This window comes from Oryzias latipes, chromosome 22, assembly GCF_053564925.1.
Source record: "Oryzias latipes strain Hd-rR chromosome 22, Olatipes_Hd-rR_3.1".
Taxonomy (NCBI): domain Eukaryota; kingdom Metazoa; phylum Chordata; class Actinopteri; order Beloniformes; family Adrianichthyidae; genus Oryzias; species Oryzias latipes.
This window is the reverse complement of record NC_136258.1, coordinates 4,231,369-4,258,946: the sequence shown is the minus strand read 5'-3', so window position 1 is coordinate 4,258,946 and position 27,578 is coordinate 4,231,369. Positions and strand designations below refer to the sequence as shown.

The 27,578-nt window shown below is 40.7% G+C and overlaps 2 protein-coding genes across 4 annotated transcripts; both read left to right on the top strand.

The window, feature by feature from the left end:
- The first annotated feature begins 924 nt into the window (after positions 1–924).
- Positions 925–6,932, top strand: nat8 (N-acetyltransferase 8). Of its 2 annotated transcripts, XM_078940663.1 has the most exons (3): positions 1,217–1,238; positions 3,123–3,338; positions 5,773–6,932. In XM_078940663.1, the coding sequence occupies exon 3, from the start codon at positions 5,785–5,787 to the stop codon at positions 6,457–6,459; it is 675 nt and encodes a 224-aa protein (XP_078796789.1). In that variant the 5' UTR covers positions 1,217–1,238; positions 3,123–3,338; positions 5,773–5,784; the 3' UTR covers positions 6,460–6,932. The 2 variants fall into 2 exon arrangements, with proteins under 2 accessions (XP_004082834.1, XP_078796789.1); XM_004082786.5 differs by lacking the exon at positions 3,123–3,338 and having other exon boundaries at positions 925–1,238.
- A 412-nt stretch (positions 6,933–7,344) lies between these two features.
- LOC101160033 (N-acetyltransferase 8F1) lies at positions 7,345–13,538 on the top strand. 2 transcript variants are annotated; one of them, XM_011490786.4, is made up of 3 exons: positions 7,345–7,564; positions 12,345–13,071; positions 13,318–13,538. In XM_011490786.4, the coding sequence occupies exon 2, from the start codon at positions 12,357–12,359 to the stop codon at positions 13,044–13,046; it is 690 nt and encodes a 229-aa protein (XP_011489088.1). In that variant the 5' UTR covers positions 7,345–7,564; positions 12,345–12,356; the 3' UTR covers positions 13,047–13,071; positions 13,318–13,538. The 2 variants fall into 2 exon arrangements, with proteins under 2 accessions (XP_011489088.1, XP_004082835.1); XM_004082787.5 differs by having other exon boundaries at positions 7,369–7,564; positions 13,351–13,538.
- Positions 13,539–27,578: the final 14,040 nt, after the last annotated feature.

Genomic DNA, 27,578 nt, shown 5'->3' with positions numbered 1-27,578 from the left:
CTCCAACCAAATGAAGTCATTTCAGCCGCTGTTTTTTTGCGATACGGACACCGCCATGTTGGAACCAGACAACATCAGTAACCAGTGATTGATGTGAGTAGGTCTGAGTCGTTTCTATGGAAACCACTCTTGCCAATCAAGAGTGAGCTTGTTGGAAGTCGATATTTGAAAGCAGGCTACACAAAATCTGTCAAACATTTCAAACGTTGGATCTAAGACCACATCCATTTATTGACACATCTAATTGCCCAGTTAGTAAAAAATATCAAGAAAAAATAGGGTTAGCAAGAACATGCTAAAAAAGTAGCAGAGAAGGAATGATTTTTCTGACAAATAGAATAACTGAGTAATGGCTGTTTTATTTCCTAATAGAAGTCTATAGGATTTTTTTCCCAAAAATAATTTTCTTTCCATTTTTATTTAGACCCAAAAAATAAAGATGTTCAGCTTTTTGCGTCAGTATAGTCAAAATCTCTCATATTTTCTCATTTTCTCCTTAAGTCAAAAATGACACTTTAAAGCAAGAAAAACATTAAATAACTACATTTATCAGTTATAACCTTTTACTGTCTTCCATAGCTTTCTGATGTTTTTGTGTTTTTCACATGGCAGGCATTATATTTTAAAAGAACAGGTAATATTTTAGTATCTGCATCATTAAATGAAAACGTAAACTTGTTAGATGCATTTATTTTGAAATATTGGCTTCTTGGAAGCAGGGGGTACTTCCGGTTTGGAACGCGAATTTTTTAGTCAACCAGTCCTCCGTGACGTCACTGAGAACTCACATAATAAAAACAATTAAATAAAAGACTATACGGTGTCACATTTTTTTGTACATATTTGAACAAGTGAAAGAGTGAACTAGAGAATCTAGTGTTTACTTTTAGGGGTCCAATCAGCGTTAAATGCGAACAGCACGTCACGCTAGTTGCGTTCCATGAGCTTGGTTAAATCCACACTCGATTAAACACTACCAAAATGCTCGAACAAATAAAAGGAATTTACACGTGAGTGATGAATTACATCGACCCTCGTCTTATAACGACGAGTAACAAATGACTGCGTCACTGAAACCCACTGACCTCAACAATGCCCGTTTTTTTTATTTACATTTTTCCGAGGCGCTTGAATGCAGCACTGCAGAGCAGCTAGCATGGTTCGTTGATTCGTGACAGATTAAAGACGTCTGTTGCGACGGACTTCTATTGCAGCTCCCCCAGGGAAAAAGAGAGCAGGTGAGTCTGTTTAACTTAACATTTATGCGTTTTATGCCGACAGAAAATCCAAACTAACCCAATGCTTTGGAAGGCTAACATCGATGCTAGCAGCTGCCAGCTAATCAATCCCATCGTTTCTTAAAGGAGACGCGCCTTATCTTCCTATAAAGGTGTTTTCGATTTGATTGCGCACCTGTGCAGGTGACGTGACTGTGGGGCAGACCATTACTGTCTGTATGAGGCTAATGACTCATAATTGCGTTCAGTTGAGCCGCTCCAGTGAGTCATGTGACCTTCACGGGTCTCGCCGTGGGTTAATCATCTGTTTCTCTTAACCGCCGGGTTAACTGGGTCTCCCATCCGAGATGACTAACAAACTACATTTTATTGGAAAAAATGTCTGCGGTATTTCTTTAAAAATAAGAAAATTCCAAGTAAATTATTTTTGATATTATATAATAAAATAGACAAAAAAATTGAGAGAAACTGATCTTAAAATAGTTGGATAAATGTATTCATTCATTTTTTCTTCCGTTTTATCCCTTTTGGGGTCACGGGGCTGCTGGAGCCTATCCCGGCCACTCGTGGGCGAAGGCAGGGGACGCCCTGGACAGGTCGCCAGTCTGTTGCAGGGTCACACATATCACACACCCATGCACACCCAAATTCACACCTGTGGAATATTTGGAGTGACCAATTAACCTATGAAGCATGTTTTTGGATAGTGGGAGGAAGCCGGAGTCCCCGGAGAACCTATGCCCAGGGAGAACATGCAAACTCCACACAGAAAGGACATTGATGTTCTGGTTCAGGTCCCCCAGCCGGGACTTGAACCAGGGGCCTTCTTGCTGTGAGGGAAGAGTCCTAACCACTAGATATTTACGGATAAATGCAAAACTTGCTAAATAAACGTAAAAATTATTTATAAAAATCGAATAAGACATAAAATGGTCACTTAGAAAATATAAAAAAGTCTAAATTCTTTTTTAAACTATACATAAATTCAGGCCCTATATAACCTAATTTTACAGCATTTAGAGTTTTGATCTCATGACACCTGCGTGATGTCATCAGATCTAAGCTCCTCCCATCAATAACAAACCCTTTCCATGTAAACTCAAAATTATCGAATTACATAAATGCCAAAAATTGAAAGGGCGTAAAGACAACTAAGCGGGCGTATTTAGAAACTGAGTGAGTGAACCTTAAAACTGTGATGGCGCAATTCTAACCAAGCGACCCCGTATTTTACAACTGAACGGCTGAAATCCTAACTGAGCAGTGATGCTGCTCGGTCAATTCTCCTGTGCGCCCTCACCTGGATTTACGCTCAGTGATAAGGGGGCGTTTTTGTCACTTGGGGGCAGGAACCTTTCTGGTTGATCTGATTGGCTGAAATTTGCATGCCAAGCAGCGGGGCGGGACTTTCATTTTGGGGCTTTAATAGAAATCGAACAGCGGCTGTAATGTGGATTTAAAGCATTAAAACGGTAACAAATACAGTGAATTTCACATGAGAAAAACTTACAGCACAAAAAACCCGCTGCACTTTCTTACCTTAGTTTTGGGTCGTTGGTTAATGTTTTAATCCACGATACATCCGCGTTTTTTTTCCTATGATTGCCTCTAACAGGGGGGGACGAACAAGTTTGACACACAGAGCTGACATTTCTAACTGTGATATTTAATGAGCCACAACACACACTGACCTGCCAGACAAACACACAATTAAAGCCATGTTATGTGCCATAACCCCCTCCTATCATTACAACGGCGCCGTTTCAGTTTAGTGTTTTTTCTGTATTTAACGTTAACACACATACCGGTGAAACGTGCACGCTGGTGTGTGTTTAAAAAAGGCAGCGAGCGCAAAACTGAGTTGGTTGTGATTTATTTTTTCAGTCATCAATCAGCATTTCTAATCCATCAAAGTCCTCATCTTCTGCATCTGAAACAGCTGGGCTACATCTCTATCAGACACGCCGGCTTCCCTTTCCTCATCATCAGAGTCCGTCTCTTTGCCGTGCGGCTCCTAAGAACAGTGAAAGCAGACACTTCAGGCCAAGTTTAAGTCCTGCAGTCCCAAAGTGTGGCGTAACTCGCCGGCGCTGCGTCCCGGTAAGGGGGGAGGAGGGACAGCATTTCACGGTCATCTGCTGGAAGTTGCAGCGCTGATCCTCGAGTCGTTCTTCCAACACAGGCCTTTCCTTTTCCGCGGAAACTCAGCTGCTGCTGCGTCTTCTTGTCTTGTCGGAGTTGGTTTTCCAGCGTCCTCACTTCCGAACCATGGATTCATTATTTTAAATTCTCTGGCAGCTGAGGTTCGATAAGTTAGAAAGATCTTCACAGATTCAGACTTCCTGCTTCAATAACTCTTCTGATCAACGTTCAAATGTGTCAGCAAGTATCTAAATCCTTTCGAATTAACACAGAGAGAGTGAACCACAAATATATTTCTGAAGAAAGATCATTTTTTTGTGCCTTTTAATCAGAATTGTTCGCTTTAAGCTGTGAATGCAGACATGCAGCAGCCGGCTGCCAAGGGAGCGTCAACAAAGTGCAACCTCTGTGAACTGTGAAACACCACTGTGTAAAAATCAATAATCTTACAAAAAAATCATAAAACTATTATAAAGCATATTCTTGTTACAATACATATTTTGTAGGAAATTCCATCTTTATTTTATCTTGTTTCATATACTTTTTCAAATTTTAATAGATGTGAATCATGACTAAAGTTATCAGTAACTTGACATGACCTTATTGTCATACTAAAATAAAGAATGTCAATAGTTCACTTTGTTTATTTATAGGAATTTTTCATATTTACAAATGGATCAGATTTGGTCAAAAATCCTGAAGAGCTCTGAAGGTGCCAAAAAAATTTTTTTTGCATAATCTTTATTTTAGTAGGAAAATAAGGTCATGATTAGTCAGTACAGGAGGTTTGCTGACAGAAACTTTAATATCTTCAGAGCTATTGAGCATTTATGTTATGATTCATATCTCTATTAAATTTTAAGAACTATACGAAATAAAATAGAGGTTGACTTTCTAACAAAATTTAGTATAATAAATAATAATGTAGCATGACTATGCTGACGAGTCTTCATTACCAGTTCATATAAATATAGACATTTATTCGCTTTTTAAAAGTTCACTGATTTTTACAGAATGGTGTTTCACAGAGGTTGCACTTTGTTGACGGTCTCTTGGCAGCCGGCTCGCTGCTCTGTTTGCATTCACAGCTTAAAACGAACAATTCTGATTAAAAGGCAATAAAAACGAACTCTTTTCTTTAAAAATGCTTTTGTAGTTCACTATCTGTGTTAATACAAAATGAGTGAGATACTTGCTGACACATTTGAACGTTGATCAGAAGAGTTATTGAAGCAGGAAGTCCGAATCTGTGAAGATCTAATTTAACCGAACCACAGCTGCTCGTGTTCCTCCGCGTAGCTGATAGCTTGCAGTTTACACTATGCCTCATAATCGTGTCTCTTTGCATTTCCAGGGTTTCCAAAACGAAGTAGTTCTGCATTGTGCTCATATCTGCTCCTTTGTACTATGGGGGGGGGTCTTCTTCACGTCCTCTCCTCTCTCCATATTGTTCTCATGCTGTTCTCTCCTAGATCCTCTTTACCGAAGTAACGCAACAACACATTAGGGCCGCTCTGTACATTTTGGAGAAAATGTAAGACTTTCACCTTATGGTTGTGAAAGTAGTGAATATAGAAAATATGATAAAAGGCAGAGAGCTAGCTGCATGCAGCTCAAGAGCCACCTGTTAACCCCCCCCCCCCCCCCCCCCGCGCACTGAAAAATGAAGGTCCCGCCCCTCTGCCTCGCCGATAAGCCATGCAAATTTCAGCCAATCAGATCAAAGGTTCCTGCCCCAAAAGTGACAAAAATGCCCCCTTAACACTGAGCGTAAATCCACATGAGCGCGCAAAAAGGAATTGACCGCGCAAGATCACTGCTCAGTTAGAATTGCGCCTGCGCGGTTTTAAGGTTCACTCGCTCAGTTCCTAAATACGCCGCTTAGTTGTCTTTACGCCCTTTCAGTTTATGGCAGAACTGTAATTCCATACAAAATGAGTTTAACCTTTTTCACTACCATATTTTCACGGACCCGTTTGTACTAAACTGAAGTGAGCGTCTGATTTTTTTGTTTGTTTGTTTGTTTAGCCCCCAGTTTCCCTTAATTTTAGTGTAAAGTTTATCTTAACCCATAACTGTCAAAGATAAAAACTCAAACCCCAACTTCAGCCTCGTCTGACTTTTAAAGTGGGGCGATATATACAAAAAAAAATTATTTTCTAAACATGAACATAAAAATTCAATGCGTAAAAAACTTTATTAGCAGCATCCTCGTAACATTAGACAGTCGGTTGCTAAATATTCTGCATTATTATTATGTTGTGTTGGAAGAACTGTTGCTATAAATCCATATATAGAGTAAAGAAATAAATGGTCTTGTTTTCTTTTTCTTCCTCTGCAGTCCAGTACCAACTGTCCCCTTGGTAACTCCTCCTTTCTTCTCGTTTCCTAGAAAAGCAGAAGCATGTCCGGCGTTCAGATCCGGAAGTACCAGGAGGAGGACGCGGAGAGCGTGAAGGAGGTGTTCACGTTGGGCATGAGCGAGCACATCCCCTCCTCCTTTGTGCACGTTCTCAAACAGCCTCTGACCCAGATGGTGCTGATGTGCACCTTCTGCGCGCTGATAACCAGCTCCAAGTCCTTCCTGCTGCCCGTCCTGGCCGTCACCCTCCTGCTGGCGGTGGCCCGGCTGGGTATCGTCTACATGTTCAACAGGTACATCGAGGCCACGCTCAGCAGCGACCTTCGGGACGTGACTACCAGCTACCTGAGGAGCCCGGACTCCTGCTTCTGGGTGGCTGAAAGCGAGGGGCGGGTGGTGGGCACGGTGGCCTGTCTGCCTGCAGAGAACGCGCCCGGCTGCTTGGAGCTGAAGCGTATGTCGGTGCGCCGCAGTCATCGCGGACGGGGCATCGCTAAGGCTCTGTGTAGGACGGTGGAAGACTTCACCCGGGACAGGGGTTACGCCGCCGTGGTCCTCCACACCTCCATGGTAGCAATAGATGCTCAGAAACTGTACGAGCACATGGGCTTCAAAAGGATCAGGGAGTTTGTTCTGCCTGACTTTTTTGGTAAAATCATCAACTTCACTCTGATTGAGTTCAGACTTGATCTCCAGCCAGACGGACAAAGTGATTGAAAGTTCAGAAGTTCATGAGAAAGCCTCATCTGCATCTAAACATGGCAAAAAAATAAAAAGGTGAATTTAAGTTTTTTATTGCACTGCACTTAATCTTTCAGTGTAAAACAGAGGAAAGTAGGAATGTTTGATTTTTGTGTCTTAATTATGCAAAGTTTGTAAAGTTCTGCTGCCTTTTCTGCCAGAACTCTGGGTTTCTGAATGTCTTTGTGCCTGTAAATGAATATTTGACAACTCAAGAAATCAGAAAATAGTTTTGAAACTAGAATTTATACAAGTTGTTCTTGAATGCACCAGGTCAAGGGTCTGGACAGTGTGGCATTCAGGGAACCTTAAGAAAGGTTTTGTTTCAATGGAGCCTTGCAATGCAGAAAGTGATTCACAAAATGGAGAAACTGGTGACAATAAAGCAACTATATCTACATTTCTAACCAATACAACAAACAGCATATTAAAACAACCATAAGACATCAGTATTGCAGTAAGTTATTTTCAAGCCCCATTTTGAAATGAACCGTTTTTCCTGTAAGACACTAAACAGACCATTTTAAGACAAACTGATCATAAGTTAATTTCTCACCAACCATATAAAAGCAGCTGACCTATTTTGATCAGATCAGTACCTGCAGTTATTCACACGTCAGCGGGGTCATTTTTCTGTTTAAAAATAAGATATTTTAGCTCCCATATTCCTACGAGCCAAATATTATTTGTAAAAACTTTGGTCAAAAAGGCCATTGAAGCTGAAAAACACGCACGGCAGAGAAAATCTGGATCAAGACCCACCGACTTGTTTATTGTGAAATTTCCCAGTGTCCTTGAACGCTGCGTGTCAAGCGGAAGAGCGATTTCCCTTCAAAGTGGTAAAACTTTATTGATACATAACAGTGTCGTACCGGATGTAAATCTGCTCGTGTCTTCTCTAAGAATGACCACATGACTCGCAGGCAGTCGCTGTAAACCAAACTTAAGTTATCCCCCGTGGAAGCGACAGAAGAACAGATGAGTGCGAGGCAGCCTGAGGCGTAATCCTTGTCCTCTCTCCGTTCTGTGGGTCAAAGTCAGCTGGTTATCTCCGACCAAACTTCAGCCGGCAGGTTACCAGGTAAGTTAGAAGAATAGAACCAGACTGCTTTGAGCTGTTATTTCTGTAGCAGCGATGATCAGTTCTGCTGTAGGATCAAATCAAAAGTCCTTCAAAAGTCTTCAGTTATTACAAGTCATCCGTTTTCATCATGAAAGCCAAGTTTGAATGCTTTTCTTTTTTCAAACTAATGAGATTTAAGTTAGTTCTGAATGTTAGAATTCATACATCTATTTAAATAGTTCCACCTTTCTTCCTCTGGAGCAATGCAAAAAAACAACAAAAACAAAACGGTTTTATGACTAAATGAAGAAGAATAAATAGTTTTTTAAATGGAAAATTTGTAGAATACAGTAAAAAAAAACATTTATAACAATACAATATTAGAGTAAAACACAGTTATGAATACAAAACAACATTGTTTTGACCTTTTGAAAATCTTAAATATTAGAACAAAATTATAAGAAATATAATCCCCCCCAAACAAACTGGTGTTCAATAATAACTAAATAAAGCATCACAGAAAGAAATGAACAAGTAACTAAAATGGAAAAATGGAAAAGAAAAAATAGAAATTTTGAGAGTTAATTTATGTCACTAATTCAAAAGATTTACAGATGTTTATCGTTTTTTGAAGCAGAACTTTAATATTGCTACAGTTCAAATTTCAGAATTCAGGTTTTTTTATTAGCAAATGTACTTTTGTGAATGGGAAATTTAGCGATGAATACCAACATATTTATAAACAAGAAAACATCACGATCTTTGTGTTCAAAACGAGAATACAGTTGAAAATCAGCAAAAAATAGAGTTGGTGATGAATTTGTGGATGTTTTTCCATCATTTGTACGTGAATTCACAAGAACAGAATAAATGAGAGCGTGTTTGTGTTTGCTGAAAGGACAACTGGTGTTTGAGTCAGCTTTAAATGTAGATCAGTAATGCTTTGCTGGATAAAATCTGTGTATTAGTTTGAATGAGATTTCTTTGACTTTGTTAAGAATTTTTGTGGTAAAGACCAGACTATTTTCTATTCAATGTTAGGTATAAAATTAGCCCAATAAAAAGTAGATGATGGAACAGAAACCAGATGATCTTGGAACACAGCTCTGAGTTTTGAGTTCAACTGTTTAGCAGAATGGAAGCAGAAACTACCTAGAGGAGATTTGAACTCTTCAGGATGATTAAGAGTCATAGGAGGATCGCTGTAGGAACACCTGAATAACATGCAAAACGCAGACGGTTTGGCATCAAACACTGTCAATTCTTTGGGGGTTATTGGTATTTTATACTGCATCATGAATTCTGAGTAGCTAAATAACAACTCAGGTTCTTTGAATAGTTGACTGAAGAAAATGATGCCAATATTACCCAGTTACTTAAAAACAGAGTTTTGTTTTTAGAAACAATATCACAGTTATTCCAAATAATACACTCTGTGGAGAAAAGTTGTTTTGTAAATCAATGCTCAAGATACGACAACCTGTTGATGGAAGTTTGAAAGTTCCAAAGGGATTTTTGGAAAACTGTAGTTACAGCACAGGAGGAAGTTAAGGCCACCTAACTTTGAAAATACATAGTGTGGAAAAAGTTCCAAATAGATGTGGGGCTATTTAAATATTTCTTAATTCATACACCTTTAGTGTATTATTAAGTGCATTAAGATCAATACAATTTAAGACACCTTTATCATAGGTATTTAAAGTAAGACATTTTCAGATATAGTGAGTTATATTTCTCTGTTAAAAGTTATATAATATTTTATTAATTGCCTTGTAGACTGTTATTAACCTGTAAAGATTGAGCAGCGTCAAACGAGAGATCCCTCCTGCTTTTGTAAGCAAAACTCTGCCCTTCAGAGGTAGATCTCTTTTAGGTTCGCACAATATACTGTAAATTAATCGTTTTCGTAATTTCACGCTGTGCAATAATCCATATCGCAAAAGTCTGCGAAAATCGCAATAAATGGTAAACCTTAAATGTGCTAAAATAATCTTATGGCAGCTTGAACTATTTAACGAATCCAATAAATCCATTTATGCATTTGACCAATCAGATGGAGCCCTTGATGTTGTGGACCAATCGGATGGAGCTTTTTTGTTGGATGCTGGCTTCCTATGTAGACGAAGGTCATTTGGAGTAATTTTAAAATATTTTGACTCTTATATAAATTAAACTGTTGCAGTCAAATGGAAATGTTTTTTTTTGCTATTTATTAATTTATCGAAAGTTATGTCGTCATTGCAATATTGATCACTAATATCGCATATTGAAAGTTTTCCTCATATCGTGCAGCCCTAATCTCTTTGATGAAGAATAAATGGTTTTTGATGTATAACGTCTGAAATTATCTTAATTTCTACCCTAAATATTTATATAAATATATTTATGTGCGACCAGCTTTCTCCCGCAGTCCAAAAACAGGCCTCATAGGTTAATTGCCCCTGGGTGTGCATGGCCCCAGCAACCCAGTGACCTCAAAAGGGATTCAACGGGTTCTGAAGATGGAAGGATAGATGTTGGATTTGCTCCGTTTCACCCTTTTTGAATTATTTCTAACAGTATAGGTTTTACTTAGCTACTTCAGCCTTAAAGGACCCATATCATGCTATTCTTAACCCTTTCAGAGTAAACTATATCCATATGTATGATAATATTTTACCTTTGGCACACTAAAGAACAAGTTTTTAAATGAAATATTAATTCTTATTGCAGCTCATTTCCTAGCCAGAGATAAGGCAGCTCTATCTCTGAGGCTCCGCCTTTTGCTCTGTGTGGGTGCCGCCCATTTAATGACATCAACTTAGAGTCGGCCTCAGCAGCGTGTCTGTGTTTCGCTCATGAAAATAACGTCCAAACTTTGGCAAAGATGGATGTGTGTGTTGTGGAGCCTTACTAAAGTGTTCATGCTGATCATTGCTAGCTCAGCGGAGAAAGTGTGCGTGTGTGTTAGCCGGGGGGCGGAGCTGGCAGTGCAGACTCTTCCTGGAAGGGGCGGTTCTCACTAATCTACGTCACAATACGTCATTTCGGTGGGTTGGGAGGGGCTGGTGCTCAGAGAGCAGAATTTTAGAGGAATACTCAGAAACGTGTGAACGGAACAAAATATCACTTTAGGGTTGTTTTTACTAAGGAATGATAACACACCTAAAAGCTTAAAAAGTTGATTTTGCATGATAAAGACCCTTTAAAGTCCCACTTCGATCATCTTTTCATCTATTGTAAAAGGGTTTTCAGTGGTCTTCTAATTATTATTCTGACAAATTTAGCCCAAATCAGAAAACCTTAATCATTTTCCAGGACATAGTCTCCGCAAAGCAACATGAGTTCATTAGGATTTTGCCTCCAAGTTGTGAGTGCACTTCCCAGCATTCATCTGTTTACCTGCTAGCTTTGAGCTCCCAACACCCCCAACTTAGCATTACGGGTGCAACAAAAATGGCTAGCAAAGTTGGAGCTATCCAGCCGTACAGTTCTGATCCAGATTCCAGCTCAGACGAGGAAAACAAAGATGTTCATGGATTTATTTGTCTGTAAGTGGATGCATCAGAATGGAGAAGCAGGGAGCTTGTTGCACATTTTCTATGTCACAAAGATGATCTTTTTCAAATGGCATTTCATCCGCTCCTGATTCACCGTGATTTGAATAAAGAAAAACGCAGAAATTCAATTTGAATGTTTTTTATCATCAGAAAAATGCCACAAGAACATGTTCAATAACACCATTTTCATTGGTCTTTTCTTTTATTATACCATGGTCCGGGTGAATACTCGATTCTGATTAGCTGCTGGGTGTGCGTTAAAACCTGATAACCGCACGGTGAAAAAAAAGAAGTTCCGGTCACCTAGCTTAAATGTTTTGTATCACTGCGCCGGCTTCTTTAAAACGACCTTTTGCTTCATCATTTGGACAAAAACAAGCGGTAAGAGGAGAACTTTCTCTCTGAATGATGCTATTTTTTTTCAACCAATCGGAAAGATCAGCATAGATATATCGCCGAATCTTGACTGGAGCGGTGGTGCGGCGCGACGCAGACTATACCTATCCGCGATGCGCCTCATCACGGAACAAATAGTCCGCTTTTTCTGAAAAAAGCGATCCAAATCGGAAAAAAAAACAAGAATTAAGGTCTAAAAGCTGGTTAATATGTATTGCTTTTGTAAGTGACCATGGTATAAGCGGGTTAATGGTCTTTGAAGTGTGCATTTATTACTTTTTAATAACGCACACTTCGCATTGGAGGGTTCAGGCTTCCACGGCGTGCGTTAAAAAGTAATGACGCACACTTCGTCGGCCATTAACCCTTACTTAACTATGAAAGTATCATATTTTAATACTGGAGCTGTTGTTGTCTCTGGACGACAGTTTTACTTGGAAAATAAAGGGATTTTCCGCAGCACTTGCTACACTCAGTAACATTGACAGAAATGCAAACATTTGTTTAAAATCATGGAGGTAAGAACATCAAACATACAATGCATTAAAAAAATCATAAAGCAAGAATATAGATTAATAATGTACAATAAAATATTCTTGACCAGAATGTGTAGATGGACAGTAAATAAAGGCTACATTGAAAGCTATAGTTTCACGATTGAAAACAATTCTTTTGAGCTGCTTTGGTGACGGCTGGTTAATCTGCTCATCTTGAATGCCGTCACTTTCAGATCTTAAATCAGACGTTCTGCCTGTTTAAAGTTTCAGTTTGATTTCAGCTCTAAATTCACTGAAATCTTTTGACAGACTGCAGCCTTGGTGGAGATTATCATCATTCCCTCCTCCTTTCTTCTCGTTTCCTAGAAAAGCAGAAGCATGTCCGGCGTTCAGATCCGGAAGTACCAGGAGGAGGACGCGGAGAGCGTGAAGGAGGTGTTCACGTTGGGCATGAGCGAGCACATCCCCTCCTCCTTTGTGCACGTTCTCAAACAGCCTCTGACCCAGATGGTGCTGATGTGCACCTTCTGCGCGCTGATAACCAGCTCCAACTCCTACCTGTTGCCCTTCCTGGCTGTCGCCCTCCTGCTGGCGGTGGCCCGGCTGGGTATCGTCTACATGTTCAACAGGTACATCGAGGCCACGCTCAGCAGCGACCTTCGGGACGTGACTACCAGCTACCTGAGGAGCCCGGACTCCTGCTTCTGGGTGGCTGAAAGCGAGGGCCGGGTGGTGGGCACGGTGGCCTGTCTGCCTGCAGAGAACGCGCCCGGCTGCTTGGAGCTGAAGCGCATGTCGGTGCGCCGCAGTCATCGCGGACGGGGCATCGCTAAGGCTCTGTGTAGGACGGTGGAAGACTTCACCCGGGACAGGGGTTACGCCGCCGTGGTCCTCCACACCTCCATGGTGCAGACAGAAGCCCAGAAACTGTACGAGCACATGGGCTTCAAAAGGATCAGGGAGTTTGTTCTGCCTGAAGCTGCTGCCAAAATCCTGAACTTCATGCTGTACGAGTACAGACTGGATGTGTGTGAGGAGGGGGGGCAGAGATGGCCAAATGATGAATGAAGAGAACAATTTTACTTCAGGACTGGTGAGGACCATACATGCTGCTTCGCTTTTCTCCTATAAAACTTTCTGACTAAATCAAATCAGAATCATTGTAAACTCTTAGATAAATTAATAAAATAAGAAAGTAAAACTATAATTCATTTACTTTTTAATATTGGACCAGACTCCTGCTTTTGCCACTAAAATGATGTTTTATTTTTAAAACTAATTTAAATGAATCGACCCGTTTAATGAAATGTTTCTGTTATTTTTTTACCATTTCCTATAGCTTCAGATGTGACTTTCCTCTCTTGAATTTCAGCCTTCACCCCAGCAGGAGCATCAAGGTCACCATGACTTTAACTTCATGTTACACGGGAACTAGACTGCAGGAAACTTCTCCCTATCAGTTTTCCTGGAAGAATGAGTTTTCATTTTTAAAAGTGTTTTTCTGAGAACCCAAAAACAAAAAACACGTCTTCCTGTAGGAAATAAAGTTTTTGTATGAAACTAGTTTTTCTTGTGAAATCCATCTTCAGAAAACAGTTTTCCTTTAGGAAACACTTCCTGTTGATCCTTAATTAATATCTATTTTACAATTTTATCTATTTGAAATGTGTATTGATATTCTGACAAAGGTTTTTCAAGTCATACTCTTTCAAAAAATTGTAATATATTGTTTTTGGTACAGTCTGGGGATTGTGACATGTGTATTGTGATAGACGTTGTATCACCAGCTTCTTGCCAAAACACAGCCGTAGGAAATAGTCTCCACATAGAAAATGTCTTTCTGACAATTAAATATTCAGACTCAAAATGTAAAAAAACAAGAACATCCCTGTCAGATAAAATTAGTTCCCCAACTTTATTAAGAAAGACCTGTACACCATGATTCAATTCCATTTTATTTATATAGCCCAATATTACAACAATAGTTGTCTCAATGGACTTCAAACTGGTAGTTTGTGTAATAAACATGAATGTCATAGAATTCAATAGATAATGACTAAACTAAACAGATCATCCCTTGAAGTGTGTGTGGTACAAGGGTCAGGTCGGGTCGTAGATGGGTTGAGATGCAGCCCACTAACAACTAATTGTTATTGTTAAGTTTAATTTAAACATGTTAACAGTAAGTTAAATATTCTCTAATAAATAACTAGTCTGACAATAACCCTGTCCAAAGAGGAATGTTTTCAGTCTAACTTTGAATGTAGAAACTGTGTCGGCCTTCTTACATGAGCTGGGAGTTTATTCCATAAAACAGGGGCTTGGTAGCTAAACGCTCTACCTCCAACCGTACTTTTACTAATTCTAGGAAACACAAGCAGTCCTGCATTTTGTGGGCTATGTTTTCTGTTTGGGTGGTAAAGGACTATGAGGTATTTGATATAGGATGGGGTCATAGCATTTAAGGCAGGGGTCGGGAACCTATGGCTCGCAAGCCATATATGGCTCTTTTGATGGTCACATGTGGCTCGCAGACAAATCTTTAATTATACTTTTTTTTTTTTTTTCATTTGACCAGTCCTTCTCGGGCGGGATGCGATGCCAGAGGGGCACGCAGTGGTAGCGGTGCTTGGAGGAAAAAAATCTGCGCCAGCACTATCTGTTTACCAATTATCTATTATTTCACAGAGTTTGTACCAGCTTGAAACCTGTGAATTGCCGTGCCTAAAACTGCGCGCTCCCGTCTCTGAGAAAGAGCGCGCAGTTGCGGGGACGGGATGTGTGAGGAAGAAAGGTGGTGGTGGTGGTGGTGGTGGGGGGGGGTTGTGGTCACAGGCAGCAAGGTGAGCCGCGCAGGGATTGTAAAAACGTAAAACCCACTGCCCGTCACTCACTGCAGTGTGTGAGTGTGTGTTTGGCTCCGCGTCTGTGTGAGCAGTCTTTCTCACTTCTACAGAACATTCATACTAACCTACGATCACGTTTAAAGTCTCAACGCCTGCATGAAGCAGAAACTCACCACGTATCAACCAGACTAGACCATCAGCAAAACTACCACAAGAAATACACATCATTTATTAGCAACAGCATAACAATGTTATTAAAAAGAATCCACAGACTTTTTGTACTTTAAAAATGTGGAAATTACATCAAATGCACACATTCACTTATGTATGTGTAAAATATTTAGTTTTAAACATATTGTCGCGGACTGAGTTTAACTGGTTGGCTGTTGGGCCAAGTTCTGGAGTTCATTGAACGCATCATGCAGAGATCTGATTGGCACCCAGTTCTGTCGCTCAGCCTGTTGTTAGGTAGTTTGGACCAGTGGGGTTCAGCTATATGCCAAATAAGGGAAATGGGAGGGCTGGAGCGGGAGCAGGGGAATATGAAGTTGGGAGACGCGCTCTCGTCTCGGCGGGAAAGATTGAGGAGTTTCTGAATTAATTGTACGGCGTTTGTTGCGGTCTGCAGTAACCAGAATAAAGAACCTTAAAATAGATTAAGTCTCAGTGCCTCAGTGTGGGAAAGGGACACTACATTCTTGTATGGCTCTTTCGAAATTACATTTAAAAATATGTGGCGTTTATGGCTCTCTTGGCCAAAAAGGTTCCCGACCCCTGATTTAAGGCCTTATAGGTTACATATCCTAGAATCAACCGGGAGCCAGTGAAGTGAAAATAACACAGAGTGAAGTGATCTCTTCTGCTAGTTCCTGCTAACAATCTAGCAGCTGCATTCTGAACAAGCTGGAGACTTCTTAAGGAACTCTTGGGATGCGCTGCTAACAAGGAGTTACAGTAATCCAGTCTAGATGTAACACATGCATGGATGAGTTTTTCAGCATCACTTTAAGATAGTATATTTCTGATCTTAGCAATATTGTACAGGTGAAAAAAGGCAGTTTTACATGCCTGAGATGTATGAGCCTTAAATGATAAATCCTGGTCAAATAAAACCCAAAGGTTTCTAACTGAGGAATTGGAGGCTATACTTACACTATCCAGGGAGACTATTTGAGCAGACAGGTGAGGTTTTAAGATCAAGTTTTTCTATATCACTTACTTCATAAAATAAGAGGTCTATTTTAACATTATTAATGCAAATAATTTTTATGAATCTGATTAAACTTTCAAGATAATGTAAAAAACAAATCCTTTTTATGATTGTATTTTGGTAAATATTTTGTGGCAGGATTGATATGATTGCCTTTCAACATTATTTATTCAGATTAATTATCTATTTATGTAAACTAATTATAGCCTTTTCCCTTTTTCTTTTTTGTTGTTGTTTTGTTACTTAATCGAATTACTTTGGGTTTTTTTATGCAATTGAATACTGTTGTTTGCTGCTTGGTCTTTCAGGTTTTTTCTGGGGGTGGCATTTTAAATCTTGTGTTTCAACTGTTGTCTCTCCCCTCTCCACTTTTTTTTAATTTTGAACCTGTATGGCTTATGATGTGACCTCTAAGAACCGCTTTGAAAGCTTCTCATCTTATACATGCAGATGTTTGCTTTGTATTTATTTTGACATACTCATCAATATTTTTTCCTATATATTTTATAAATTCTTTGTCCTGTAACCATTTATGCTGGAAATGCCATCTGGGTGGGTCTTTAATAATATTTTTAATCCTTATATGCTAAACAACATGGAGCATGGTCTGAGATTACAATGGAGTCATAAAAACAATTGTAAATTTTAAGACATAATTCTAAAGAGATTAGGAAATAATCCATCCTGAAAAATGTCTTATATTTACTAGAGTAGCAGGAGTAGCCCTTCTCATTTGGGTTTAATTCTCTCCATATGTGCAATAGGTTCAGTTTCAGTTTAATGTAACCTTGAATAGCCGTTCTGCATTTATTGTGAGATTGATCTGTTCCTGTTGATCTATCTAATACGGTTGGATTTTGAGTGAAACATGTTATTGTGACTTTGAAAGTGTCAGTAAAGGAAAACCAAATTCATTATTCAGTCAAAATTTGAACACATTTGAGTGTAATATACAGAGACCTGTAGATCTTATACAATTTTTACTCAAACAAACCAAACAAGATAGTCCATCTTATGAAGAAATACAAAAAATTATGTAAATAAATAAAGTTACTTGAAATTTAAAAATGGTCTCTTAGTTAGAAGTAATAAATTTAAAGTTTGTAAATATTGTAATTCCATCCATTTTCAGAACCCACTAAATCCCTTTTGAGGTCACCGGGTTGCTTGAGCTTATCCCAGCTACTAATGGGTGAAGTTGGGGTACACCCTGAACAGATCATCAGACTGTTTCAGGACCACCCAGTAACACCTAGGGACATTCAAGAGACACCTATAAATCTATAAAGCATGTATTTGAATTGAAGGAAACTGAGGTTCCCAGAGAAAACCATTGACTGTATAAGAAATTTGGACTGAGTGACCCCTCCTTCCTCGCGTTCCAAACGGGAATTAGCCGCTGGTTCCAAAAGTCAAAATCCCAGACTTCTATAAAGAAAGAAATAAATGTTTCTTAGTCATTCTATTGGTCACAATAACCATTCTTACTTTGACATTTCTTTGAACATATTCTTGATAATCCCAAGTAAGGCTTTTTCTATGGGTGCTGTCACATTTGCTCAGTCCAGTTCTAATATACAGTCAATGGAGAACACCCATGCATGCATGAAGAGAACATGAACACAACACTCCAGACAAAAAGAACCCAGCTAGGATTTGAAGCAGAGACTTCTCATGGTTAGATAAGAGCACTAACCACTATTCCACCCTGCAGATACAATAGTGTAATTGTCTATAATGGGTTCCCATTAATTTTCTGTTTTAGTGATTCCTTGTTGTAAACAGAAAGTCACCTGTTGACTAACATGTACATGTTAGTTATTGTAACAATGATAGAACCCCAGCAGCTTTTTGCCTCTTTTTGTTACTCTACCACCTCCTATTTTCTTATCCGTCCACCAACTCCTTCAACCCCTTTTTGTACCCTTTTCCCCCATCTCCAACATCCCACTCTCTTCTTTTTTGTCTTTTCTGTCTGGTCAAACAAGAAATGTATGCAAACATAGTTATAAAGTCTAGCGTCTAACACAAAAGGGGTTTATGTAAATGTACACCTCATGTGTCTGAATATTCATTCACCCCCAGTGAATGAACAGTAACAGTAAAACAGGTCCAAAACAAGCGCCCGCCTTCAGGTCTCGTTTGTTTTCCTGTGAGAAACCATATTCCTGTCCATCTGTGTTTATTAGATTCTGATTTGCTGAATCTGAAGAGCCACAGGCTTTCCTTTCTGTATGATGCCAGGTTGCCTTCTCCCTGTTATCTACTGTAGGTTTTGGGATCCTCTGCATTTCTGAAGCCTCCCTCCCCTTAATGTTTGCTGAACACAAACTATGCTGCTCTTTTTTTTGTATCATGGAGCAAAAAGTATCAGATTGGCCCCAGACTGAGTGACCCCCTCCCCCCTGGTAAGACACAGGAAGTACCTGCAGGTTCCAAGAACCCAAAATCCCATAGACGTCCATAGAGAAATAAACAGCGATGGGGGCCTGCTTCGCCACTTAGCTGTGGTGTGGGCGGTCCCCGCCTGTGATGCTGCATTTGGCTGGTTAACCCTTGTGCTATCTTAGATGACCCCACCCTTACATTGAGGTGTTCTCCCTACCATGACAAAGGTGGATAAAGGTGGAAAGATTTCATGTAATCCATGGACACCAGTGAAGATCACAAATCATTGAAGAAAAAAGGTTCAGAGCACTGTCTAGTGGGTCTAGATGACCCAACTCCCAATTGACAAAAAACTATTACAGACTGACAATTACTGCTACCAACTGACAATAACTGCCACCAAGTGACAATAACTGTTACCAACTGACGATAACTGCTACCAATTGACAATAACTGCCACGAACTGACATTAACTGATACCAACTGACAATAACTGCCACAAACTGACAAAACGCTATTACAAACTGGAAATAATTGCCACCAACTGACATTAACTGTTACCAATTTACAATAACTGCCACCAAGTGACAATAACTGTAACCAACTGAAATAAACTGCCACCAACCCATGATAACTGCTACCAACTGATAAAAAACTATTAAAAACTGATAATAACTGAAAACCAACTGACTATAACTGTTACCTACTGTCAATAACTGCCACCAACTGACAAAAAACTATTACCAAATGCCAACTCGAACAACTGACAATAACTGCTACCAACTGATAAAAAACTACTACCAATTCACAATAACTGCCACCAAGTGACAATAACTGTAACCAACTGAAATAAACTGCCACAAACTGATGATAACTGCCACCACCTGACAAAAAACTATTACCAACCAAAAATAACTGCCACTAGGTGACTATAACTGTTACCAACTGACAATAACTGCCACCAAATGAAAAAAAAAACTATAACGAAATGACAATAACTGCTACCAACTAACAATAACTGCCACCAACTGACAATAACTGTTAATAAATGTAACTAACTGCCACCAACTAAAAATAACTGTTACCTACTGACAACAAACTATTACCAACTGACTGTAACTGCCACCAACTGACAACCAACTTTTATCAACTGATAATAACGGCCACCAACTGACTATAACTATTACTTACTGTCAATAACTGCCACCAACTGACAATAATTGCCACCAAGTTACAATAACTGATACCAACTGACAATAACTGCCACCAACTTTTCCCAACTGACAATGACTGTCACCAACTGACAATAACTGTTACCAACTGACAATAACTGCCACCAATTGACATTAACTGTTACAGACAATATCTGCCACCAACTGATAATAACTGTTACCAACTGACATTAACTGCCACCACCTGACAAAAAACTATTACCAACTGACAATAACTGCTACCAACTGACAATAACTGCCACCACCTGTCAATAACTGTCACCAACTGACAATAATTGCCACCAACTGACAAAAAACTATTACCAACTTGCAATAACTGCCACCAACTGACATTAACTGTTACCAACTGACATTAACTGTTACCAACTGACAATAACTGCCACCGACTGTCAATAACTGCTACCAACTGACAATAACTGCTACCAACTGACAATAACTGCCACCAACTGACAATAACTGCCACCAACTGATAAAAAAACAATTACCAATTGACAATAACTAACAAAAAGTAACAATAACTGCCACAAACTGAAAATAATTATTACCAACTGAAAATAACTGCCACCAACTAAAAATAACTGCCACCAAGCCACTATAACTGTTACCAACGGACAATAAGGCGACAGTGGCTCAGGTGGTTGAGCGGGTCGTCCAATGATCGAAGGGTTGGCGGTTCGATCCCCGCTCCCACCAGCCAAAATGTCGTTGTGTCCTTGGGCAAGACACTTCACCCTCCTTGCCTCCAGTGTGGCTCCACTGGTGTGTGAATGTGTATGAATGATCCCGGTGATAGTCAGAGGGGCCGTAGGCGCAAAATGGCAGCCACGCCTCTGTCAGTCTGCCCCAGGGCAGCTGTGGCTACAACCGTAGCTTACCATCACCAAGTATGAATGAGGAGTGAATGAATAATGGACATAATGTAAGCGCTTTGGGTGTCTTGAAAAGCGCAGATAAATCCAATCCATTATTATTATTATTATTATTATTAATAACTGCCAACTAAGTGCCACCAACTAAAATACCTGTTACCTACTGCAAGTAACTGCCACCAACTGACAAAAAACTATTACCAACTGACAATAACTGCTAGCAACTGACAATAACTGCCACCAAGTGACAATAACTGTTACCAACTGACAATAACTGCTACCAATTGACAATAACTGCCACCAACTGACATTAACTGATACCAACTGACAATGACTGCCACCAACTGTCACCAACTGACAATGACTGTCACCAACTGACAATAACTGTTAACAACTGACAAAAACTGCCACCAATTGACATTAACTGTTACCGACAGACAGTAACTGCCACCACCTGACATTAACCCGTCAGATGCAGCTGGAGATTAAGCGTTTGGAAATTGAGGCTGAGACAGCTGTCAGAATCCGTCAGCTGGAGCTGGAGGTGAAGGCTCAGTTTCCGGCATCCTCAGTTGACGGCGCAAACCCTCCCCTCATTGGATCTTCCACCACGCTACTTGACGTAAGTAAATTTATTCCACTTGTGCCCGCTTTTCGGGAGAGTGAAGTGGAGTCGTATTTTGCGTCCTTTGAGCGCTTTGCTAGCACGTTAAATTGGCCCCGTGATGTTTGGCCATTATTGCTCCACTGTAAAATGTGTGGGAAAGCTCAGGAGGTCGTAGCGTCGCTCCCTCTTGAAGACAGTCTAAACTATGATAAGGTTAAAACAGCTGTTTTACAGGCCTATGAGCTAGTGCCTGAAGCTTACCGCCAGAAGTTCCGACAGCAGAAAAAGTCTTTGTCACAAACTCATGTGGAGTTTGCTCGGGAGAAATGTGTTCTTTTCGATCGCTGGTGCACGGCATCCAAAGTGGATGATTTCGCTTCTCTCCGTGACCTTATTCTGTTAGAGGAGTTTAAAAGAAGTCTACCTGATCGTGTTGTGGTTTACTTAAATGAACAGAAGGTAACTTCTATTACATCAGCGGCCGTGCTGGCTGATGAGTATGTGCTGACACCCAAAACAACCTTCCCAACATAAGTGAACCACCCGAGAGCTACAGCTGTAACACAGCCAGCTCGAAACAAAACACATTCGAACAGAGAAACGCGTGAGTGTTACTACTACCACAAACTTGGACATGTGATCGCTGACTGTGTTCTTCTGAAAAATAAAATTGAACGTGGCCCACCAAGTCCTTCTAGACCAAAATGTGTCGGTGCAATAAATCCGGTGTCGGTTAAATGCGCGGAAACTCCCGACTCCTGTTTTGAACCATTCGTATTCGAAGGTTTTGTCTCACTGAGTGGTGAGCGCACAGATGAACATCCTGTGCATATTTTGAGGGATACAGGTGGATCACAAACTGTAATTTTGGCAAACACATTAGACTTTGCAGCGTGTTCTTCCTGTGACTATGATGTCATACTTTGTGGAATTGGCATGAAGTACACTCCTCGGCCCGTACACAGAGTCCATTTGAGGTCTGATTTAATGTCTGGCATTTTCTCTATGGCCGTGTGTCCTGCATTACCCATGAAAGGGGTCGCTATCTTACTGGGAAACGATGTAGCTGGCGGTAAAGTCGTGCCGCATCTGAAAGTCTTACAAAAATCCCTTCCAGATTTTCATGATCATAATGCACTAGACAAAACAGAGCGCAAGTTGTACCCAGCTTGTGCTGTGACGCGAGCACAGTCCCGTAAAAATGCAGACATTGCCCTTTCTGATAGCATTCTTATGTCAACCTTTTCAGGAGATGAACACTCTCAGAACAGGGTTAATTTTGGTTGTCTTCCTCCAGTACAGGTGGAAGCTCCTGTGGACAATTCACCTGATTCGGAGCGTTCAAAGCCCGCGCTCCCCATTTCAAGCACCCGGCTGTGCGCTGAGCAGAGAGCTGATCCAACTCTACGCACATGTTTCTCCATGGTGGTGAGTGATGAGCAACTTGCCAAAGAAAAGTCAGGTTATTTTCTGGATAATGACGTTCTTATGAGGAAATGGTCTCCTTCTGCTGCTGAAACTGTACCCTGGCAAACTGTAAACCAAATCGTTGTGCCTTTAAATTATCGCGCGCAAATACTATCATTAGCACACGAAAGCCAGTGGTCATGTCATCTTGGGGTGACGAAAACCTATCGACTTCTGTTGAAACAGTTTTTCTGGCCAGGTGTTAAACAGGATGTCGTACGCTTTTGTCAAAGTTGCCATGTCTGTCAGATGGCTGGAAAGCCAAACCAGATAATCCCGCCTGCGCAGTTACAACCAATTCCCATAATTAAAAATCCATTTGATCGCGTCATGTTGGACTGTGTTGGCCCATTGCCTCGCACCCAAAACAGTAACCAGTTTCTGCTCACCATAATGTGTGCAGCCACACGTTTTCCTGAGGCTGTACCGCTGCGGAAAATAACCGCTCGTTCTGTCATTAGAGCACTTGCAAAATTCTTTTCTACTTTTGGTTTACCTAAAACAATTCAAACGGACCAAGGAACAAACTTCAAATCAGGTTTGTTTAAACAGATTATCCAAACCCTCGGCATAAATCATATTACATCCAGTGCGTACCATCCGGAGTCTCAGGGCGCACTAGAGCGTTGGCATCAAACTCTGAAAGCTATGCTTCGGAAAAATTGTTTAGAGTTAAAGAAAAATTGGGATGAGGGCGTCCCTTTTGTTTTGTTTGCGGCACGCGAGTCTGTTCAAGAGTCACTTGGATTCAGCCCTGCTGAGTTAGTTTTTGGCCACACTCCCAGAGGTCCACTTCAAGCGTTAAAAGAAAAACTCTTGTCGCCAGTAGAGGAAAAAAGAAAAAGTGTGCGTGTCTACGTCCGTGAGTTTAATGATCGGTTACGCTGTGCCAACAAACTCGCTAAAGAGTGTTTGGTCAGCTCCCAACTTAGAATGAAACAAAGACATGACCGTTTCGCTGTGAAGCGTGAGTTTCAACCAGGTGACAAGGTGCTTGCTTTACTTCCGGTTCTGGGTTCGTCTTTGTCTGCCAAGTTCACTGGTCCACTTGAAGTACAACAAGTGTTGAAAAACAACAATTACCTCCTGGGCAGTTCTGACAAACGGCGTAAAGCTCGTGTTTGTCATATAAATATGTTGAAGCCATATCACTTGCGAGAAGTTTCAGAGCCCATTGTGACCCCAACTCCACAGGTTTCTGCAGCAGTCACCTTACAGCCAGAAAAGCCTGAAGAACCTGAGGAGGATGACGGTCTGCGCATTCCTAATTCACCTCGCTCCTGTGCTAGACTGCCTAACTCTGAGATGCTCAAAGTTCTTCCTGCTAAACGTAACCATTTGGAGGAGGCTCAGAAACATGACGTTTTGGCCTGTGTTTCCCAATACACATGCCTTTTCAGTGATGTACCAACTTCCACTACTGTTCTGAAACACGATATTGCCGTGAAAACAAATAAACCAATAAAGCAACACCCGTACAGGGTTAATCCTGATAAGAGAACTCTCATGAAACAGGAAACTGACTATTTAGTTACAAATGGCCTTGCAAAGCCCAGTGTCAGTCCCTGGAGCTCCCCATGTCTGGTTGAAAAGAAACCTGATGGAACCCCTCGGTTCATCACAGATTTCAGAAAAGTCAATTCAGTCACAGTTCTTGATTCCTATCCTCTTCCTAGGATGGATGACTGTATTGACAACATTGGCAATGCGAACTTTGTAACCAAGCTTGATCTTCTTAAAGGATATTGGCAAGTCCCTTTGACAGAGCGTGCCTCAGAAATTTCAGCCTTCGTTACTCCTGACACGTTTCTACAATACAAAGTTATGCCATTTGGTTTGTGTAATGCGCCAGCCACTTTTCAGCGTTTAATGAATATCGTCCTTGCTGGCCTTCATAATTGCAGTGCCTATCTGGATGACGTAGTCATCTACTCCTCAACCTGGGAGGAGCATGTTGAGATGCTGCACACAGTATTGGAAAACGCGTTACTCACATTAAACCTAGCCAAATGCGAATTTGGACAGGCTACAATTACTTATCTGGGGAGACAAGTAGGACAGGGAAAAGTTCGACCCTTGGAAGCCAAGGTTGAAGCAATTTTGAGCTTCCCCACTCCTACCTCCCGTCGTGACTTGCGTAGGTTCCTTGGTATGGTAGGATACTACAGGAACTTTTGCAGAAATTTTTCATCTGTCGCCTGTCCCCTTACCAATTTGGTGAGTCCCAAGGTAAGGTTTTCTTGGAGCCCCGAATGCCAGCATGCTTTTGACAGTGTGAAGTCTTTATTGTGTCATGCACCTGTTCTAGCTGCACCAGACCCCTCTCGGCCTTTTGTGCTGGAAGGTGATGCCAGCCAAAAGGGTGTTGGCGCAGTCCTTCTGCAGGAGAATGCGGATGGCGTTGAACATCCGGTCTGTTACTTTTCTAAAAAGTTTAACAAACAACAGAAAAACTATTCCACCATAGAACAGGAAACAATGGCATTGTTGCTCTCACTTCAGCATTTTGATGTGTATGTTGGATCTAGTTCTCTGCCAGTTGTTGTTCGCACTGACCATAACCCACTTGTTTTCCTATCTCGTATGTATAATCACAACCAGCGTCTCATGCGTTGGGCTTTGTTGGTGCAGGACTACAACCTTCAAATCCATCACAAGAAAGGTACAGAGAACCTGTTAGCAGATGCACTGTCCAGGTCTGGGTGATTCCGTTTTTTCCATCGTTCGGTAATGTTACATACACACACTTGATTTTGTTTGGTGGTTCTGGTTACAAACCCTTAGGGTTGGGGTATGCAACTTAAGGGGAGGGGTGATACGGCCCCAGGTCTTTTGGTGTGTGTATGTGTGTGTTGTGTGTATGTGTGGTGTGTGTGTGTGGTTGTGTCTTTTGCAGAAGCCTCCCCCACATCAGTTGACTTCACCTCCTGCAGGAGATGATAGCAGCTTTTTCCCTCCTCCAATCACCAGGCTGGGCGGGAAGCATAAAAGCCTGGAGGAGCCTATGTTCCAGTGGGCAGCTGAATTCCTGGGAGGAATCTGTTTGATCAGCTGACCCCCTGTTGTTGGACTTGGCGTTAGAGCCTGTTGGAAACTGCCTGGTTTTCCCCTCTGATTGTGAACTGTGTATTGGACTATGTTTTGTATCTTCGGGATGTCTATCTAGTTAAATTTTCTTTTGGTCATTTATTGCATTAGTGCCTGAGCATTTAAGTTTGTTACCTTCTTTATTGTTGCAGCTGTCATTTAAAATAAACTGCTGCACTGACAGCCATTCAACCCTCACCGGCTTAATATTATTTCTTTATGTTACCTATTTTCTCCCTCCCTCTGGGTGGGATGTAACACATTAACTGCTACCAACTGACAATAACTGCCACCGACTGTCAATAACTGCTACCAACCGACAATAACTGCCACCAAGTGACAATAACTGCCACAAACTGACAATAACTGCCACAAACTGACAATAACCGCAACCAACTGACAATAACTGCCACCAACTGTCAATAACTGCCACCAACTGATAATAACTTTTCCCAACTAACAATGACTGTCACCAACTGACAATAACTGTTACAAACTGACAGGAACTGCCACCAATTGACATTAACTGTTACCAACAGACAATAACTGCCACCAACTGATAATAACTGTTAATACCTGACACTCACTGCCACCACCTGATGAAAAACTATTACCAACTGACAATAACTGCTACCAACAAACAAAAAGATAGACAACTTTATTTATCCATTTGGGAGGTTCCCGCATGGAAATTGACAAATTGACGAAACTGCTACCAACTGACAATAACTGCCATCAACTGTCAATAACTGTCACCAACTGACAATAACTACCACCAACTGACAATAACCGCAACCAACTGACAATAACTGCCACCAATTGATAATAACTGCCACCAACTGAATATAATTATTAACTACTGACAATAACTGCCACCAGCAGAATATAATTATTACCAACTGACAATAACTGCCACCAACTGTCAATAACTGCCACCAACTGATAATAACTTTTCCCAACTAACAATGACTGTCACCAACTGACAATAACTGTTACAAACTGACAAGAACTGCCACCAATTGACATTAACTGTTACCAACAGACAATAACTGCCACCAACTGATAATAACTGTTAACACCTGACACTCACTGCCACCACCTGATGAAAAACTATTACCAACTGACAATAACTGCTACCGACAAACAAAAAGATAGACAACTTTATTTATCCATTTGGGAGGTTCCCGCATGGAAATTGACAAATTGACAAAACTGCTACCAACTGACAATAACTGCCATCAACTGTCAATAACTGTCACCAACTGACAATAACTACCACCAACTGACAATAACCGCAACCAACTGACAATAACTGCCACCAATTGATAATAACTGCCACCAACTGAATATAATTATTAACTACTGACAATAACTGCCACCAGCAGAATATAATTATTACCAACTGACAATAACTGCCACCAACTGATAATAACTTTTCCCAACTAACAATGACTGTCACCAACTGACAATAACTGTTACAAACTGACAAGAACTGCCACCAATTGACATTAACTGTTACCAACAGACAATAACTGCCACCAACTGATAATAACTGTTAACACCTGACACTCACTGCCACCACCTGATGAAAAACTATTACCAACTGACAATAACTGCTACCGACAAACAAAAAGATAGACAACTTTATTTATCCATTTGGGAGGTTCCCGCATGGAAATTGACAAATTGACAAAACTGCTACCAACTGACAATAACTGCCATCAACTGTCAATAACTGTCACCAACTGACAATAACTGCCACCAACTGACAATAACTGCCACCAACTGACAAAAAACTATTACCTACTGAAAATAACTGCCACCAACTGACATTAACTGTTACCAACTGACAATGATTATCACCATCTGACAATTACTGTCACCAACTGAAAAT

What these genes read in the sequence shown, in the direction of transcription:
- LOC101160033 (XM_011490786.4), top strand. Translation starts at nt 12,357, where the DNA reads ATGTCCGGCGTTCAGATCCGGAAGTACCAGGAGGAGGACGCGGAGAGC.
- nat8 (XM_004082786.5), top strand. Translation starts at nt 5,785, where the DNA reads ATGTCCGGCGTTCAGATCCGGAAGTACCAGGAGGAGGACGCGGAGAGC.